The following is a 19,156-nucleotide window of genomic DNA, read 5'->3' on the forward strand; positions in this document are numbered from 1 at the left end:
TATTTTCTAGTCCTAATCAAGTCTGCCACATGGAGGCGCTGCAACGCCAGCAGTGTGGTGGCTTGCCGTGCTATGTTCTTTATTGCCTCGTGAGCTGATGCAGTGCCCAGAATATGTTGATAAGGTTGTTTTTGCTTGTTTCATTACAATGTGGCGCTGTGACTCATGTAATTGTCACAAAGGCACACAGTTTGCCTGGATGTTTTAATTATGTGGTGCATTTAAATGTGATCACGATATTGTGTTTTTTGATAAGCCCATTGCCCTGGGTCTGCAGGATTCTCTGCAGTTCATTATACAGGACAAGAAACCTCATTTACCGGCACCTCAATTATAAGACCTCTTTGTACCAGTATATAAAAAAGCCAGCGTTTATAATGAACAACAAGAAATATGTTTTTTGCAGTCAAGAAATGTTTTAAAACAGCAATGTAAAAAATGGAAGATAGTTACTATTTGTTGGTAAACCGTTTTGGGGAGACTTAATTTGCGCCAATATAGACGTTTCGATTTTGACGGTGCATCTTTAATTCCAGATTACCTTATTTGCATCGTAGACTTTTTGCATAATGTTTTAAACATGTTTTTCTTTTCTTTCTTTTGTAGAGCGCAACATTCATTACAACATGTCCTCATTTAATGAGTCCGTCGGATTGGGCTATTTGAAGACGCACGCGATTGAGTTCGTGAAGTATCCTTAGATGAAAGCGCCATGATGCTATTGTGTGAGCTTGAAGTGGGTACCGTGCGGGCGAGTGCGGACATCTTTGAGCAAGCTAATCGAACGGGCGCCATGAATACGCATCACAAGATGGCGTAGAGAGGGGAGCGCGCGGCTCAGGATGGGTCTGAGAGGGGAGCACGCGCCATGCGTAAGGGCGCTATAGACCATTGTGATTTCGTTTTCCTTAATGAGCAACACAGCTATAACAAACGCCAAATGAGTCGGATATACCCCAAGGGAGGCCGAGTGGATTCCAGTAATTACATGCCTCAGATTTTCTGGAACGCTGGCTGCCAGATGGTCTCGCTGAACTTTCAGACCCCAGGTACACGATGCCGTCCACTCGCAGAGCTTGCGTTCCCCAGAAAGGCTTCATCCCTACTGCTCTAGCAGATGTCATTTATTTGCTTTTGGCAATTTTTGTGGAAGAGTAAGGCATATGGCAAAACGCCAGATGAGTGTGGGATCATAGAAGCAGAAAACATGAGCCTAAAACACACATGGAACGTCACATGCGACAGTTCTTGTGCTGCAAGTGATGCCAACATAGGAATTTGGTCGCAAAAAGAATTTGCCTTTCATTTGACAGACGAAACGGCGGGCATGGCTTGCTGTGAATGTCTATGTTAAGCTGCTATTCCTTGCCATGTAGCACTAGGTTGAAGTCTGAGATATCTTAGGGCCTGATATATTAAAATTGTTTGACAGTCGCAAAGTCTGCTATTTGTAAAAAAAACATTCTTTGCAGCCGAAAAGCCATTCGCCGTAATGCACCAAAGACAATCTGCGAGTTGGAAATGTATTTCAGACTCGTAATGCGCCCTTCGCATCACCCCTCTTTCTGAATTGCAGTGCAATGTATCCGTGGCTTGCAACCAATATTGCCCTTAAGCGAGATGAGTGCAATCAAACAACACGAGTTAGGCATTCTGTGGAGTTTTGTATAATTCACAAAAGGAACCCTGCCTCATTATTATAAAAAAAGCAGGATTCTGTAAAAGGCTGTATGTTGTTAGCCTGCATGACATTGCATCGGGAGTCAATACATCTTGTGTACCTTTACATCGTTGTACTTCATATTAGTAGTACTTCTCAGGTAAGGCGGGAAGTCTGATTTTTATAGCCTTTCAGGCTTGGAGTGCTGTGTAAATTATGCAAAAGAGGAAGCAGGAACATTTCGGTAGTTCCCAAGTTTGGGTGGAGAGCAGCTTCTTCAAATGAAGCACCCTACACCACCACCCACTCTCTGAATCTGCTCACCTCAAATGTCTGTTTCTCAAGCATAGTTTTTAAGCATATGATTTGCACAATGCCATCCACACCGAGCTAAAAAGTCACAAAGCCTTTTGTCATTTTTATATCAAAGTCATAGGATTAGCACACTGCCATCCACGGCAAGCTGAAAATTGACAAATGCCTTTTATCACTCCAGGCACTGTATTACAGCTTGGTTGGTAAAAGGCCATCCAAGGCAACACAGAATTAATAAAAGCAACCCCTGAGACATGTTTCGCTCTAAATAGAGCTCAACTGAGAGGTACAGCTTTATCCAGACACAAGGGAGAACCCAGTATAAGTCAAGACAGTAGCCTTTCAAGCTTATAAATATATATACTTATAAATAGAAGCATATAAATACATATTTATAAATATACACACACACCTCTCTCTCTCTCTCTGTCTGTCTCCCTCCCTATTCTATTCATATATATATATATTTTTTTAAAATAAGATTCTCCTTGGTATATAGGAAATAATCGTCCAGCACCCCAGAAGGGTTGAATCACTCGGATCTTTATTTTTAGATGATAAACTTCTACGCGTTTCAGCAGTCTCAGCTGCCTTGTTCACGATACATATATATATAGAGAGAGACACACATACACACACACATATATATATCTATACATATATTATATACATATATCCTGCAAAAAACAATGGTTAAAGTGATGGTATTGTAAGGTATAGTAATCCTATCTTACTCAACTTCGGAAAAGTCGAGTAAGATTTCTGTTTTACAAATCGCAAGCTAGAGACAAGAATATTCCCTGCCACCACAGAACCCATCGAGGCAGGGCCTACATGTGAACACAAGTTCCATAACAGAATTTTTTGCTAATTACTATCAGCAGCTGGAGGTAGAAAATGAAATAATTAAAAGGTGATGTGCCCATTTCCTCATGAACATAAACTTGGATCAAGCGTCCCAATCGCCCTGGAGGAGATTCAGGAGGTCGTTACTGACCTGCGGATGGGCAAAATATCTGGCCCAAAGGGATTCCCCCTAGGCCTTTTAAGAAATATGCATCACTGGCCAACCCTCATCTGTTCGCTATGAAATGTCATTTCAAACAGGCACAATACCCCTTGACCTCCGAGGTGCCATAATACCAATAATCCGGGAGTCCGACAAACCAGCCATGGAGTGCTCCTCCCACCATCCAACCTCTCTGATTAATATTGAAATAAAAATTATTGGAAAAATCTTGCACTTAGACTAGCAAAAGTGATAGGACCACTGATCCATAAAGATCAAATTGGCTGTATACTGTATAGAAGTATATACAACATTGCCTTTTTCAGCTTCATATTGTTCTGACGTGGCCAGAAGAGTTAAACTGAGCCTCAGGCTTGGTCCTAGTAGACTTTGAAAAGGCATTAGATACAGTACACTGGCCCTTTATGTTTCAAGTTCTTCAGAAAAGGATCTTTGGCCCATATGCCTGATGTCAACTCGCCCACTTTGGCTCAGGTTAGGATAAATGGGATGTTCTTGCCCAACTTGCCAATAGACTAGGGTACCCAACAGTGTTGCCCACTCTCCCCACTCGTCTTTGTCCTGGTGATTGAGCCACTGGCAGAGTGGCTCAGACAATATTCCCAGATTTTAGGGTTCCATCTAGAAATTGCAGTGGTGCTATTGTCAGGAATATAACGCACCATTGGATGCTGATGACCTGCTCATATACATCCATAAGCCAGAGCAATATATCCTGAGACTGATTAAATTACTGCAAATACACAGAGACACCTGGTCTCCGAGTCAAGTGATCAAAGTCCACCAATGTACCGATCACTGGGTCACATCCAGATTCTCCGAACTTTACACAATTTTGTGGGGTCATGACCAATTTCAGTAACTTGATTTACATGTTTTTAGAAATCCTAACATTTTTGGGACCTAAACATTGCCCCTCTCTTGCCTCATGAAGACCAAAGTAGATATAGGGGCAATTCTACCCTAATTGATTGGCAGGGGTTTAGGTTTTAAAATGATTGCGCTGCCAAAATTTACATATGCACTTTTAAAATTATCAAGACATACTCCTGTTCAACTTCTTCTCAGACATGCAGTCTACTCTGAGGAAAAACTTGTGGATGAGGACACTTTCCAGGGAATCGTTTCTTAAATGAGTGTAGGCCCCAACGATGGCAGACTGAGAATCTCAGACACTCATCCTCACTATTGGGAATTCCAACTTATTGCTATCAATGGTTGTATTTGTGAAGAGTTTGAGCTGGAAGCATTGTTATATGGCTGTCCAATTCTCACTGATTTGTGAAACAACTCCACCACATAGCGAATGGGTACACAGCATATACCACTATGCAAAGGCAGGGGAGATGGTTTACAGGGGCTGTGACAAGAAAAATATAAGAACATCTGGGGTGCATTGTGGCAACACTTCCATTGGATAATACTGGACTTTTAAGGATTTGATGCATTTCTTGAATGTACTACTATTGCTAATAAGCTATATACCAAGTGGATGTATTTAGTGTGTCCAGGTGCAGATTTATGTGTACTTGCTTATGTATGTTGAAAACTTTAATTAAGAGTGTACATAAAAAATCTCACTGAAGGCCACCATATACAGAAAAGACCTTGAATGTTTCTCCACTGTAAAGACTCTCACAAGTGAAGCACGTACAACAGAAGTCAATATCCCTCCAGCACAAGCTATCTTTCACAGTGCACTCAAAACAGGACATAGCCTCATGATGTTGCAATAACCCAGTCTCATTCCTGTTAATCTCACCACAGAGCATCAATTTCACACCATCCCATCTTTAGAAATATTCAAAAAGCAGTCACCTTCCAGCGACATAAGGACAATAATGATAAATTCCGCCTTTAGAAAGGAAGAACTGTAGACAGTATCGTTTGGAGTCGAGAGGAACAGCCCAGGCTAGGAGATACCCAGGTCCATTCACATAAAGGCTAGATTTTAAAGTTACTGTCACAGTCAGAGAAATGCTTAACTGAGTGACTGGAATTAAATTAATGACAACACTTTCATATTAGGACATGATTTTCCATTTTCATTTGCTGCTATAACCATCAATTGCCATCTGCTAGAGACCCTGGAACTCTTTGCGGTATATATATATACTTTGTTTCCAGAGTTTTATATAGCACAAACTTGGCCCAAAGGTATCAGATCGCTTTACACGGGCACCAGTTTCGTTACAGACAGATACATTCATTTTTGTTATCACAGGGAAATTAAGTTTTTTGCCCAGAATCACAGTGTGTTTAGCATCGTTGCTGAGACTTGAACACGGTTCCCCAGATTTGAGGTCGACCGCCCTAGCCTGTAGGCCACATCCTCTCCCCTAATATTCTTTTGTCATTTTTGACATGCGCACATAGATATCAAGCAGATAAAAGAGTTCAGTGTTTATTCGTTTTTCACATTTCTCTTCTTATTATCCAATATTGTATGTTCTCTGTCTTTTCTATAGCATTTACTTCTCGCTGAGAGCAGCAGGCATCGACATATATAGCATTTTCACATAAGACAAACTGATTCACGTACTTGCTATTGCCATAGCCTTCAAGACCAGTTGTAAGCTCACTATCCTGCATGGACAATTTTCCACTGAGTTCTTGCTTTTGGCAAAGCTTGATAACCATCCTACACCCTCCTACCCTGCAAACGCAGGAACAAATATGAAAATATATTTCAAATGTTTATTGATAATCTTGATCATCATTGTTCTGTCCTTGAAAGAATGGTGATCCAGCTTATCAATGAACATTTTAAGAAATTAGTCAACCTCCACTCCAAACTCATTTTATCACAGCTCTCTGAGAGAAACTCCTAGGGGATATTAACAAAAAAAGGTCAGAGTGCGGTGATACGCCAAAAACGGTAATGCTGCGCTCCAACCTTTTTTAAATGCAGGGATGCCCCGTATTTACAAAAATATGGCGCACCTCTGGCTTTTCCCTAGCACTGGAGCTAAAAAAGCTGCTAAGTGCAGACACCCTTGTGCCATGTTGCAAGGGTGCCTGCGCTGCAGGCATACCTTCCTGCACATAAACTATCTTGAAAGGCGATTTGCTGTTTCTATGTGTGCTGCATAATGCAGCACATATAGAAAGAACAAAATACGAGGAGAAATTAATCATTTCTCCTTGTATCGCCATCCTAACACCAGGTTTTACATGGCCTTAGTTTCTGTTGCTGCTCCATCCTTGTAAATATGAGGCAGTGTCAAAAAGCAATGGGTGTTGCAGCGGAACGACCATTGCAACACCCGTTGCACGCCCCTTTCCCGCTAAGTGAAGCGTGAAAAGGGGCCTTATTTACAAGGCAGCGTTAAGCCCCTTCTACGATATCAGGAGAAGGGGATATCGTAACCAGAACGGCACCAAAAGTGTTATCTGGTGGCGATATCCCCTTGCAAGCATGTCCCTAAGTCTTTCATTTAATATTTCCCTCCCATGAAAGTTTCTTTGGATAAAACACATGTCTTTGATAAAGGAAGGACATCAAGTCCTAGATTTAGCAACATTCATGCAATTCAGTACAGCTTGAAAATCAGAAACACTGCATTGTGCAAGTGTCAAAAAATCTCCACAAACCAGGAGTCAGACTTCAAGGACGTCATTGGCTGTTCTCACAAAAAAAAGCCTGTTTGGTACCACACTAAGCTAAGGGCGATCTAGTATTTTTTCTTAACACGAGGTTTTACGCAAGGTGCAGCAATGTGATGACAACAAAAAGTTAGCCACGTAAAATGTGTAATTTCACTGCAATTACACAATATGTGGGTGAATTTCATGCATTTTTCCATTTACCCCTTGTGTGTGTGTCTGGTTTCATTTGGTGTTAGGAGTTGACTCAAAGCCAGGTCACCCTCCCACCCTGGTTTTATAGGTTTTCAGCAGAGGTATTTGGAGGTTCTCCTCCACGGAGATTTGCATGATAACAAGGCCCGACTGGAAACTAAAGTCACCACTGGCAAAAAGGTTCAAACCAATCCACACTGTAGGAGACCAGGGCTAGAAGGAGGTGGGGGGTGGGGGCACAGTTGCGCCATGACAGATCATCCTGCTCTGAAAGCAGTCCCCATGCCTGCAATCTACTGGGAAAATTCCAGAGTGGCAAAATGGCTTGCATGGGTATGAGCATTTCAAAGCCTTCTGGGACATCAACATTAGTCAATGCTGAACAACTCCCTTCCCTGTTCTCCACTTCTACGTTATATCTTACTAGCTCTCTTTCTTTCACTCTCAGATTTGCTCTTCACTTCCCTCTCTATTTTATTATTTCAGCTTATATTTACCTCAGCTCCCTCTCTATCCCAGAACTGCACTTGTCTCTTTATATTACATGTTTCCTTCTCTCTCTCTCTTCCCTGTTTTATTTCACTGTCTCTCATTCAGTCTCTTTCTGCATCTCTTTCTATCTCACCTCTCTGTGTGTCTCGTACTTTTGTTCCTTTTTTTCTCTTCTTCTTGTTTCTATTTCTCCACATTTGTTCTCTTTCTCGCTGTTTCCCTTCTCTCTTTTCCTGCCCTTTCTTTTCATCTCTCTTTTCATTTTTTATTTTCCATGCACCTCCCTTTCTCTTCCCTTCTATTTCTATCTCTCCCACAACATTTTCAGCATCTTTTGCTCGCTCTCCTCTGTTTTTTCTCGCTCTCCCTCCGTTTACTCTTCCCCCACCCATTCTCTCACTTTCCCTCTCCATCGCCCTATCGGTGATACCCCTTTCTGTATCTCTGAAGCGTTTCTTTTGAATACCCGGCCTCACCTGCGTTAGCCTCCCTTCCCATGTGATCGCCCCCCTCTGTCTCTGTTTACTGGGTTAGGTCATGAATATTACAATAAGCAATGCACATGATTATCCCTAAAAGGATCAATCAGTTACAGCTGATGCAGCAGAGAGCTTCAGAGCGCTCTCTAAACGAACCCTGTGATCCCAAACTAATTGAATTCGAGATCCTCGTTCTCACTCTAATAGAGTGAGTCATGTGACCCCCACCGTAGGACATTATCCACCCATCTGCTTCCCTCTGAAGATACTAGGCCAACCTACCTCTGCCACTGAATACTACATGGTGCATCCATGCACTCCTTCCCTCAATGTCATCCCATGTGCTTGGAGCCACTCAAAATAAACAACGCTACCCCACTGTCATAAAACTCCTACAGACCTTCTCAAGGAAGTTGAGATATAGTAATGGCAGAGCTTTTTATACAAGCAAACACGTAGCTTGACATATGAAGTTACGTGTCACTTACCATTCGGCTCAAACCGGTGAGTGCCCAGAAGCATTTTAGATCTGCTCGAGGCGCTATGCGAAACCCAACATAACATCTGCAATGTTTCAGATCTCACTTAACAGGGTGTCAGTTTTATGAATTTGCTGTAAACGCAGTCTTGTATTGCTTACTCTTTCAACATAAAGCATTTTGTTGAGAAGAAATACTCGTTTTATGATGAGGTATTTGCTAATTCTCGAATATGTTTATACATAGATTGTGTTTTATTAAATGGAAACTACAATATACTTTCTGCTTGAAGGGTAACTTACCTTTTTCTCCCGTGACAGATTTAGCAATGCAGTTAAATCAAGGAAAGTTTGAGTATAATGGCTCATGTGGGTAAGTGAGACATTGTTAATGTATAACCAGTCTATACCGATATCGTTTTAACGTATCTTCAATAAAAATGGTCTGTTAGGTTGATTCGGTGTTTATCAGTCGCCTCATTGGCTCAATAGCGATATCTCTGCGCCTCGGCGAAACCCCTTGTGAGATGAAGAGCAGAAGTCAGGAGCAGTCGGTGTTCTAGAATGGAGGACCACGGTGTTTAAGGATGCTTTCCGAAGTTGGGGTGATGAGTAGTTCTCAGGGCATAGCTATCAGTGGTGCAGCAGGTGCATTGGCACCTAGTCCTAGGGGGCCCACTGACGCTTGATTAATGCTTTATTATACTAGCTAACCAGCAGTTATGGGGAGGGTGCATGTTTATTGCTTGCAGTGGGCTCGTGCCATCAGTGCCACACTACTGGCAGTTATGTTTCTGAGAGATGGGGAGGTAGAGTGCAAACAGGCACAAGGAGCGCCATCTTGTAATAAATCTCTTGGTTTTGGGGAATCAAACTAGAAATTGTTCCTAAGCACACTATTACATTCCACTGTGTTTTCCAAGACAGAAACAGTGTCATTGCGTTACCTGAGGTCTGTGACATTCACGTGTAAATAAAAAGATCTTCATTATGAGTGCCCACTTAATTCCAGTGGGGCCGGTAAGTCCAGTGTCGCTGGTAACAGCAGTTACCGGCCCCATCGGAATCTGGGATCGACAGGTGTGCTGCAGACCTGCTTTGTATCAGCTGGAGATTTCAGCTCTGGGGGAATCCGGAAATACTGGAGGTATTAAACCCAGAAATACTGACACCCCCCCCCCCGGTAATTCCCCATTCCTCAGTTGAACCTTGGAGTTTTACCTGTAATTACCATTATACCATAGATGCTGATTTGTAAATTTGCAACATTGATTCTCACTTAACTTCATGTTTATTAAAATACCCATCACTGCAGCTTCAGTTTAAAGTCTTCAAAATAATAATCCATATGTTGGTAATGCAGCATGGAAACAAATAAATTTGATACTTGTATAGCACACTACTCACCCGCAAGGGTCTCAAGTCGCTTGTACGAATACCACTGTGGAACCCATCCTGGCTTTCCCTGTAAGGCATCCACTCCTGGGCACCCCCAAGGTGGAGGCCAGGCATCCTTAGCATTGTGGGGGCCGTTGTGGAGATTAAGCAAGCTATTGCCCAGAGTTGCAGAGTGGGACTCCATGATTGGAATAGGCACCGAGGCGAGAATTATTAGGCCTGTGGAATATTTGAGCCCAAGACCCACCAAGGCGGGGAATTGAACCCTGGTCCCGGGATAGACCTCTGCATCAGGGTCTGCTGCTCTAATCATTGAGCCACACTTCTCCACCAGTTTAAGAAGTGATCATCTTCTTTAAAAGAAGCGCAAGTGCCGTATAGAAGCATCCATCTGACAACTGACACATTTGCCCTCAGTCTCCAATGACAAATCTCTCCTGTGTCTGCCATAGAATAGTAGATATGAACTAGAGATGTTAGTGACCCATTCCCTATATATTGTATGCGTTTTTAGTATGTCCAATTCATAGAATTAGCTGCTTTTGCTAATTTTGCCAGTGAATGCAACCTCTCAAATGTAGTATTTTATAAACCTCGTCAAATTCTAATTTTGATAAGACATTTAATAATGCTTTTTAAGGTACCTCCTTAAACCAGACTTTATGCGACGCCCGGACAGAACATTTGACCCTTTCTCTGAAACCCCCGTCGATGGTGTCATTGCAGCTACTTGTTCTGTACAGGTATGAATTTAATGTTAAGACATCAGTGTTCCTCATTTAATTTAAATCCTCTTCTAAGCAAATGTTGGGTGTTACTGATCAGTGCCGCATGTTTGGCACCGCAGTATTCGTATGAATTGAAAACAACATTTTTATTCTGTTTATAGTGTCAATCAATCTTGCAAAAATATATTTTCTGCTGTATGAGGTGGAGGTAGTGAGGCTTGAAACAGGAAAGCAGTCTGCCATTTGTGTAATGTCTACCATTATGTATGTATGTTTGTATTTGTGTAAGTATGGTATTTCTATAGTGCAAACCTAGATAAAAAGCAGTGAAGTCCTATACGGGGTCAAAGACATGCCTAAAGTTGACAAGTGATAGGAGAGGTATCTGATTCGTCATCTGTTAATGTATTCCCATGTGGTATTCTTTTAAAAAGGTGTGTCTTCAACTCTTTCCCAGTGTTAGGGTGGTCCGAATGGACACAAGGATGAGGCTCCAGATCCTGGGTTCATAAAGGGAAAAGGCCCTCTGCTTTGTTTTGATTTTCTAACATATTAGTGTGTAGTCTGATGGTGCCATGGCTGTGAGACTTCCCTGAACCACCAGAAACAGTCAACATGTGTGCAAGATAAGTGGAGGTGCTGGTCGTGACGCTTATCTAAATGATGCAACCAGTTTTGAAGATGGTGTGTGCTGTCAAGGGTAACCCATGGAGTTCCATCAGGATGTGGGTGATGTGATCATATTTCTTCAAGCCCTTAAGAGACATGCTACAGTGTGAGGGGTGCGAGTGTGAAATCTGGGAGGCCATGGAGCAGAAATGACCCACCATCTAGATGCGGAAGTATAAGGGCTTAACAGCTGTTGTGAAGTTGCTTTCAGGAAGAAGTGGTTTCAATTTCTTTAGAAGAGACTGCTGGTACCAGTCTGTCTTTGTATTTTTCCATAATGTCCTTAAGGATGAGGTTAGTGCCCATGGTGAACCAGTAGCGGCTCGTGGAGGGAGTGCTGTGGGGCGGTGGTGCAGGGGAGGGGCAGGTTCGGGGGTAGTAAATTCTGGTTCACAGCCGACCGGAGTAATGTACATAAATAAAACTAATTTCATTGCGGGCGCTGAAACGCCAAATGGCGATGCAGCGCATGCAATTAAATTTGTTTTATTTATTTATTTACATTACTCCGGTTGGCAGTGAGCTGGACTTTACTACCCCCGCCCCGCCCCGATCCGCCCCACCAGCATACTCTGCAATACTATGTGCACACCTACATTTATAATGATCTGATTGAGAAGTAGTCATTTATCATCACCACATGTTGGTAACAGTTCACACTAGCTGATAATAGGAGGAATCGTACCTACTGTTAGTGGAGAAATAACTGGTGAATTATTTTTCTTGGTCCAGCCTGTTTTCACATTGAATGCACATTGAATGCACATTTGCAATGCACAAGGAAAAAGTAGACTATTACTTCTTGTAAGACATATGGGAACTAGTCTCTATGCAAAACATTCTGACACAGAAATGTGTTCCAAAGTACAGACGCAGTACTTAGGAAAGCACCATGCCAGCAACCGAAGTCTGCTATAATCTTGGTTTAGGGAGGCAGAGGGCACTGTTTTGGTCACTGCATTACATACAGTGGTACCACAAACCAGTACCTTGTATGCATTTTGCATTTTCATTGGACACAAACCACATATGGAGGTAATTGGCTGCAGAAACATGTTGCATGATGACATATCATGGTCCACACATGGTTGTCCCTGGGAGGGGTGGTGTACTGACAACTGCCAAGGAGCGACACAGCACCAGATGTTGACAGTGTATTGTTTTGGTGCAAAACTACTTGAAAAATGCAGTTCTTTCGAGTCAAAATTTCGACATCCACCCTTACGTACCCTGAAGATATAAGTTGGTCTCGGCGGTGAACTCTGCTCCGTTTGCGGAGTTTGCAGACTTTTCTGCACTTCGCTTCCCGCGGAACTCGCGTAGTGAAGAAAACTCCGCTCCGCGCAGTGGAGTTTTTTCCCCGCACGCACTTACCAATGGTAAGTTGGCGAGCGCAAGCTGCTGCTCAGGTAGAATTTCTACTCAAGCGGCAGGAAGATCAGCGCGAACGGGGGTTCGCACTGCACACTGCCACTTGAGATACTCCACTGAGTTTTTTCGTAACTGAATTCTGCGAACTCTGCCCAGGCCTAGATAAAAATATCGTCAAGCTGTATATATGTGAAGTTAAGCATAACAACCCCATGTAACCATATATACTTACCTGCCCAATATTGTGGAGCCACAATATTTTTTCCTTGATTTTCCAGGGACCTCCATAACTACTTATAGTAAATGCAATACTGCTAAATTTTGACACCGGCAGTCCACTCGCCCCTTGATCTCGTTCTTCTTCATCTCTTTATGAGTGCCCCTAATCCCATCTCACTGTATATAAAATTCACCCGTTCCTGTGCTAGTAACCTTGATCCCCACTGAGGGAACTTCTCCCATGTTCAACTTCACCTGCCATTCACCTACTGCATATTATTGCGCAGCCGGTCCTCCTCTAGGTGATTTGTCATCCCTTTTTAGTTCTCGCCTGGCGTTAGCAGTGCGCATGCGTTGCTCTCGCCATGCGAGGGCCTTTTGCAATCAATTCAGTCAAAGCTGAATGCATTCGCGTCCAGATGGACAAAGATGGCTGCTCTCGCCATCGCATACGGACAAAAAAATGCACGCGCATGTGGACAGCCCAACGCCATCTTTGTTTACTTTAATTAGCGTAGGGATGTGCACACACGCACGCATTTTTTTGTTTGTACGGTTTCACTTTCATTCTTTCACGGCCGCTTGAGTCCGCCGGTAGGGTCTGATCATTGACACGCACCCCCACTTCTTTCTCGACCCTGCCTCCCCTGCCCCCCACCCTTGCTTATCTCAAGCCCATACACCCTCCATGTTTACTCCTGGGATGCCGCTTTGTCTCGTGTCTGTCTGTGCTGTTCACTCACACCCTATCTGATTAACGGAGCTAGGGAGGATTAAGGCTCGGACAAACAGAACATCCATTTGCACTACTCGACGAGTCGCTGTGCGGCGCCCAGGACACAAGGAAAAGCATCTATAAATGTTACGTGTGCAGTTTTAATGTATACTCCCGCCATTTTTTTGTCCGTACGGTTTCACTTTCATTCTTTCATGGCCGCTGTAGCCCGCCGGTAGGGTCTGATCATTGACACGCACCCCCACTTCTTTCTCGGCCCTGCCTCCCCCGCCCCCCTTGCTTATCTCAAGCCCATGCACCCTCCATGTTTTCTCCTGGGATGCCGCTTTGTCTCGTGTCTGTCTGTGCTGTTCACTCGCACCCTATCCGATTAATGGAGCTCGGGGGGATTAAGGCTCGAACAAACAGCGCATCAGTTTGCACTACTCGACTTGTCGGTGTGCGGCGCCCAGGTCGCAAGGAAAAGCATCTTTAAATGTTACGTGTGCAGTTTTAATGTATACTCCCGCCATTCCTCTTTTGATATTATCTACCTTTTAAGGATATATTTCATTTTTTCATTGCCAAGGGGCGCTTGAGTCTCACATTTTTTTTCAGAACAATTGTTCTCGGATGAGTGACCCTCCTGGATGGCGGATGCGTCACGGGTGGATTCAGAGATGTGTGGCTAGAGAGTAGGATGGATGGGTGGGTGGATGGAGGGATGTTTGAAGAAATAGAAGTACTGGGAGAAGGATAGATGTAGAGACAGATGCATACAAGAGTGGATGATAAAGAATGATTAATAGAATGATGGATGGAAGGAAGGAAGGATGTATGGATGCATGGTAAGAAGGGAGAGTGGCTAGATTAAACAAGAATTGAAAATGCAATAGGTCTCACCCTTATTAAGTTAAAGCCATTTGCTTTGCTATTTGTATTGTATAGCAAAGCAAATAGCTTTAACTTAATTAAAGGCGAGACCTATTGCATTTTCAATGCTTGTTGGTATAGTGACAGGTCTCAATACCTACATATCAGGGCAATTCTACAACACATATATGACAGAGAAAGTGCAGCCTTTATACCAGTCCGACTGGTGTTTGACTTCTAAACAGTGTTTTTCTTCTGTTAAATTAACTCTTTTTGGGTACTAGATTAGATGCCTTTATAATGTTCGCTGCATGTAAAACCGTAGCTCATTATGCATTTATTTCATCCAAGGTGATATCTGGACAGTTTTTATCAGACAAAAAAATTGGCACATATGTTGAAGTAGACATGTACGGCTTACCAACGGACACAATACGGAAAGAATTCAGGACACGTATGGTGATGAACAATGGCCTGAACCCTGTTTACAACGAGGAGTCATTTGTTTTCCGAAAGGTAAGTCCTTCTGAAAGCTCAGGCTCTGGGATTTGAAGTCCAACTCCAGTGTTATTTGAGCTTTATAATGCAGCCCTTTGAGCAGTCTTCGTAAATGTACCTCTGATTTTCCAAGGGATTTTGCATTCATGCAATGATAGAATACATTTTTCTCTATGGAATAATGTGTTTAGTGCATAGAGACACATGGAGATACTGCACAATGTCATTCTGACTTCAGCGGAGGTGTGCTTTAAGTTATTATCAGCAGATGTAACAATGTGATGCAGTGGACGTAATTATTATTCACATTACACTTGCACTGCTCACTACCATAGTTCAGGGCAGCTGGAGACACTGCAGATATCAGGAGGCCAGCTTATTAAGGTCACACCTCCTGGAAATGTGTTTAATGTTCAGATGTGGGCATAATCAATATCGATTTTTTTTATCTCTGGAGGATACTGGCAGATTTAATATGCCCTTTACCAGAAACTATTTCCTGCGGAAACCGACATGACTTTGTGTATTGATGAATTTCTTACATAAAAAAATCATGTGTGATATCATGATAAAAGTCTCCTTAAATATTTAGTGGCTAATACATAAGGATCCAATGTATTATTTCAAAATTGTTGCAGAATCAGTCAATCAATCAATCACATAATTTTTAAAGCGCACTACATACCCGGTAGGGTTTCAAGGCTCTGGGGGTGTTGGGGGGGTGCTGTTACTGGTCGAAGAGCCAGGTCTTGAGTTGTCTCCTGACGGTCAGCAGGTCTTCGGTTTGTCGCAGGTCGAGGGGGAGGGTGTTCCAGGTCTTGGCGGCGCGATGGGAGAAGGACCTGCCTCCGGAAGTGGTTCTCCGGATGCGTGGGACCGTGGCCAGGGCGTGGTCAGCGGAGCGGAGATTCCTGTTGGGTACGTAGAAGGAGATTCGACTGTTGAGATAGGCTGGGCCGGTTTTGTGGAGTGCTTTGTGTGCATGGATCAGGAGTTTGAAGGAGATTCTTTTGTCGACGGGGAGCCAGTACAGGTTCCTCAGGTGGGGGGTGATGTGGTCGCGGCGCGGGACGTCGAGGATCAGGCGTGCGGAAGCATTCTGGATTCTCTGTAGTCTGCTGATGAGCTTGGACGGGGCTCTGGCGTAGAGGGCGTTTCCGTAGTCGAGTCTGCTGCTCACTAGGGCCTGGGTGACTGTTTTCCTCGTGTTGGTCGGAATCCATCTGTAGATTTTGCGGAGCATGCGGAGGGTGTTGAAACAGGTGGAGGAGACTGCGTTGACTTGTTTGGTCATGGAGAGTTTTGAGTCGAGGATGATTCCCAGGTTGCGTGCGTGGTCGGTGGGGGCCGGGGCCGAAAGTTCTTGAGGTCGCTCGGGTCCGCCTTGGGTTTCTTCAGTAGGGCGTTGATCTCTGCGTGCTTCCAGACCTCAGGGAAGGTGGCGGTCTCGAAGGAGAGGTTGATGATTTTGTGCAGGTGGGGAGCGATGGACTTGCTGGCTTTATTGAAGATGTGGTGCGCGAGAGCGTCCAATGGGGATACGGAGTGGACTGTTCCCATGGTCTTGATTGTGTCCTCGATGCTCATGTTGGCCCAGGTTGTCAGGGTGTCGTGGGCAGTGGGGTGCGGTGGGTTCGGTGCGGTGTGGTCAGTAGGGTCATCCGGGGTCTGAAGCTGTCATGGATGTCGGTAATTTTCCGGTGAAAGAAGGTGGCGAGGGAGTCGCACAGGGCTTGCGATGGTGGGATGTTGTTGGTGTTGGAGCTTGGGGTGGAGAGTTCCTTCACGATGGTGAAGAGCTCCTTGCTGTTGTGTGCGTTGTTGTCAAGCCGGTCCGTGAAGGAGGTTCTTTTGGCGGTCCTGATGAGGTGGTGGTGGTTGCGAATGGCGTCTTTGTGGGCAGTGCAGCTGTCTGGCGTCTTTTCATTGTGCCATATGTTTTCCAGTTTTCGGCAGGTGCGTTTGGAGTTGAGACGTTCCGGGGTGAACCAGCTGACTCTTCTGCTGGTGTCTGTGTTGGTGGGGTTTTTCAGTGGAGCGACGGTGTTGGCGCAGTCTTTCATCCAGCGTTCGAGAGCGAGTGCCCCTTCATCCGGGTTGGTTGAGTGCGAGGTTTGTCTGTAGTTGTTCTTCAGTGATTTTGCCCCAGCGGTGGCTGGGGGTCTGTAGGGTGCGGTGGTGTGTGGGGGGTTTTCGGAAGGAGAAGTGGATGCAGTGGTGGTCTGTCCAGGTGAGTTCGGAGGCGTGGCTGAAGGTGACGTGGGAGCTTGAGGAGAAGATGACATCTAGCGTGTGGCCGGCGTTGTGAGTCGGCGTCGTGACGAGCTGTTTCAGTCCGAGGTTGGCGAGATTGTCGATCAGGGTGTAGGAGTTGTTGTCGTTGTTGTTCTCCAGGTGAAAGTTCAGGTCTCCGAGGAGGATGTAGTCGGTGGAGGTTAGTGTGTGCTGATGAGGACGGCGATGGAGTTGCAGAATTGAGGCCGGGGTCCTGGAGGTCCGTAGACGAGGGTGCCTCTTAAGGTGGTCTTTGGGTTCGTGTGGATCTGGAAGTGCATGTGTTTGGCGGTGCTGAGGGTGTCGTTGGTGTTTGTTGAGATCTTGATGGTGTTTTTGTGGACGATGGCGATTCCTCCTCCGGCCTTGTTGGTGCGGTCTCTGCGGGTGATCTTGTACCCGTCTGGGATGGCTATGGCGATGTCAGGCGAGGAGGCTTCGTTCATCAAGGTCTCGGTCAGGAAGGCGACGTCCGGTGATGTGGAGTCGAGTAGTTCCCAGAGTTCGACGGTGTGTTTGTGTGCGGAGTGGGTGTTGATCAGGATGCACCTAAGCCGGTTGGCTTCCGTTGTGGTGGGTGTCTTGGTGCTTTCGTGGCAGGAGAAGCTGCAGTTCCGGCAGGTGAAGGGGCCGTGGGTGCGCCTCGAGGCGGCCTTGCAGCAGGTGTGGGTCCTTCCTGGGTTGAGAGCGATGAGGGTGTTGGCGTCGTAGCGGAGGCGGACATCGTGACTGCTGCGGGGGCCAGGGGTTCTGGCGCTGGGCGCGGGCCAGGCGCAGACGGGCTTGCCTTAGGCGCGCCAGCTGCGCGCGGCCGTGCAGCGGCCGCCATATATGGGAAGGTGGGGAGGGAGGGGCAGCTGGGAGGCGGGAGGCGAGGGACGGGTTGATGAATGGGCGTGGGCAGGGCCGCAGGGGAGGCAGCGGCGGGGACGGGGGACCGGAGACCGGGGCACAGAAAAGAAAGTGTACAAATCAGGGTCACAGAGGCACAAAAGTCAGCATGAAGGACGGCGAGGGGTACAGAATAAAAAGGGGCGCAAAGCGGCGAGCGGGGGGCAGGGGGCACAGAACAGATACAGGCACAAAGTTCACAGGGGCACAGAATAAGCGCAAGGGTAAAGAGGACGGCGAGGGGTACAGAATAAAAGGGGCACAGAGCAAAGCGGCGAGCGGGGGCAGGGGGCACAGACAGAAACAGGCAAAACAACAGGCAGCAGCGAGAACGTACCTAAGGCCACCATTGGCCACCAGGGATGAGGCGCAGGTGGAGCCTGCGGGTGGTGGAGGGCCTCAACTACTCCGGCGGCAGCAGCAACAGCGGGGGTGCAGGCGGAGCTGCAGCAGGGGGGAGCGACCTACCAGAAGGTCAAGGGTCGCTCTCCTCACCGTGCAGCGGCCGCCATATATGAGAAGGTGGGGAGGGAGGAGCAGCTGGGAGGCGGGAGGCGAGGGACGGGTTGACGAATGGGCGCGGAGGGGGCGGGGCCGCAGGGGAAGCATCGGCGGGGGCGGGGGACCGGAGACCAGGGCACAGAAAAGAAAGTGTACAAATCAGGGTCACAGAGGCACAAAAGTCAGCGCGAAGGACGGTGAGGGGTACAGAATAAAAAGGGGCACAAAGCAAAGCGGCGAGCGGGGGGCAGGAGGCACAGAACAGATACAGGCACAAAGTTGGCAGGGGCACAGAATCAGTGCAAGGGTAAAGAGGACGGCGAGGGGTACAGAATAAAAGGGGCACAGAGCAAAGCGGGGGGCAGGGGGCACAGACAGAAACAGGCAAAACAACAGGCGGCAGCGAGAACATACCTAAGGCCACCACTGGCCACCAGGGATGAGGTGGAGCCTGCGGGGGGTGGAGGGCCACGACTACTCCGGCGGCAGCAGTGACAGCGGGGGTGCAGGCGGAGCTGCAGCGGGGGGGGGGAGCGACCTACCAGCAGGTCAAGGGTCGCTCTCCTCACCGCGCAGCGGCCGCCATATATGGGAAGGTGGGGAGGGAGGAGCAGCTGGGAGGCGGGAGGTGAGGGACGGGTTGACGAATGGGCGCAGAGGGGGCGGGGACGCAGTGGCGGGGACGGGGGACCGGAGACCGGGGCACAGAAAAGAAAGTGTACAAATCAGGGTCACAGAGGCACAAAAGTCAGCGCGAAGGTCGG

At 46.2% G+C, this 19,156-nt stretch overlaps 1 protein-coding gene across 5 annotated transcripts in view; it reads left to right on the forward strand.

Annotated features, from left to right (window-relative positions):
• The window catches only part of PLCB4 (phospholipase C beta 4), a 1,018,018-nt gene that overhangs the window by 793,457 nt on the left and 205,405 nt on the right, over positions 1-19,156 (forward strand). For all 5 annotated transcript variants that reach the window (XM_085612653.1, XM_085612654.1, XM_085612650.1 and 2 more), the window contains 5 exons: positions 607-691; positions 925-1,049; positions 8,577-8,628; positions 10,294-10,396; positions 14,580-14,744. In XM_085612653.1, the coding sequence (XP_085468779.1) occupies positions 607-691; positions 925-1,049; positions 8,577-8,628; positions 10,294-10,396; positions 14,580-14,744 (530 nt within the window). The remainder of the gene's footprint in view (positions 1-606; positions 692-924; positions 1,050-8,576; positions 8,629-10,293; positions 10,397-14,579; positions 14,745-19,156) is intronic.

The sequence above is a fragment of the Triturus cristatus genome, chromosome 6, assembly GCF_964204655.1.
Source record: "Triturus cristatus chromosome 6, aTriCri1.1, whole genome shotgun sequence".
Lineage (NCBI taxonomy): Eukaryota > Metazoa > Chordata > Amphibia > Caudata > Salamandridae > Triturus > Triturus cristatus.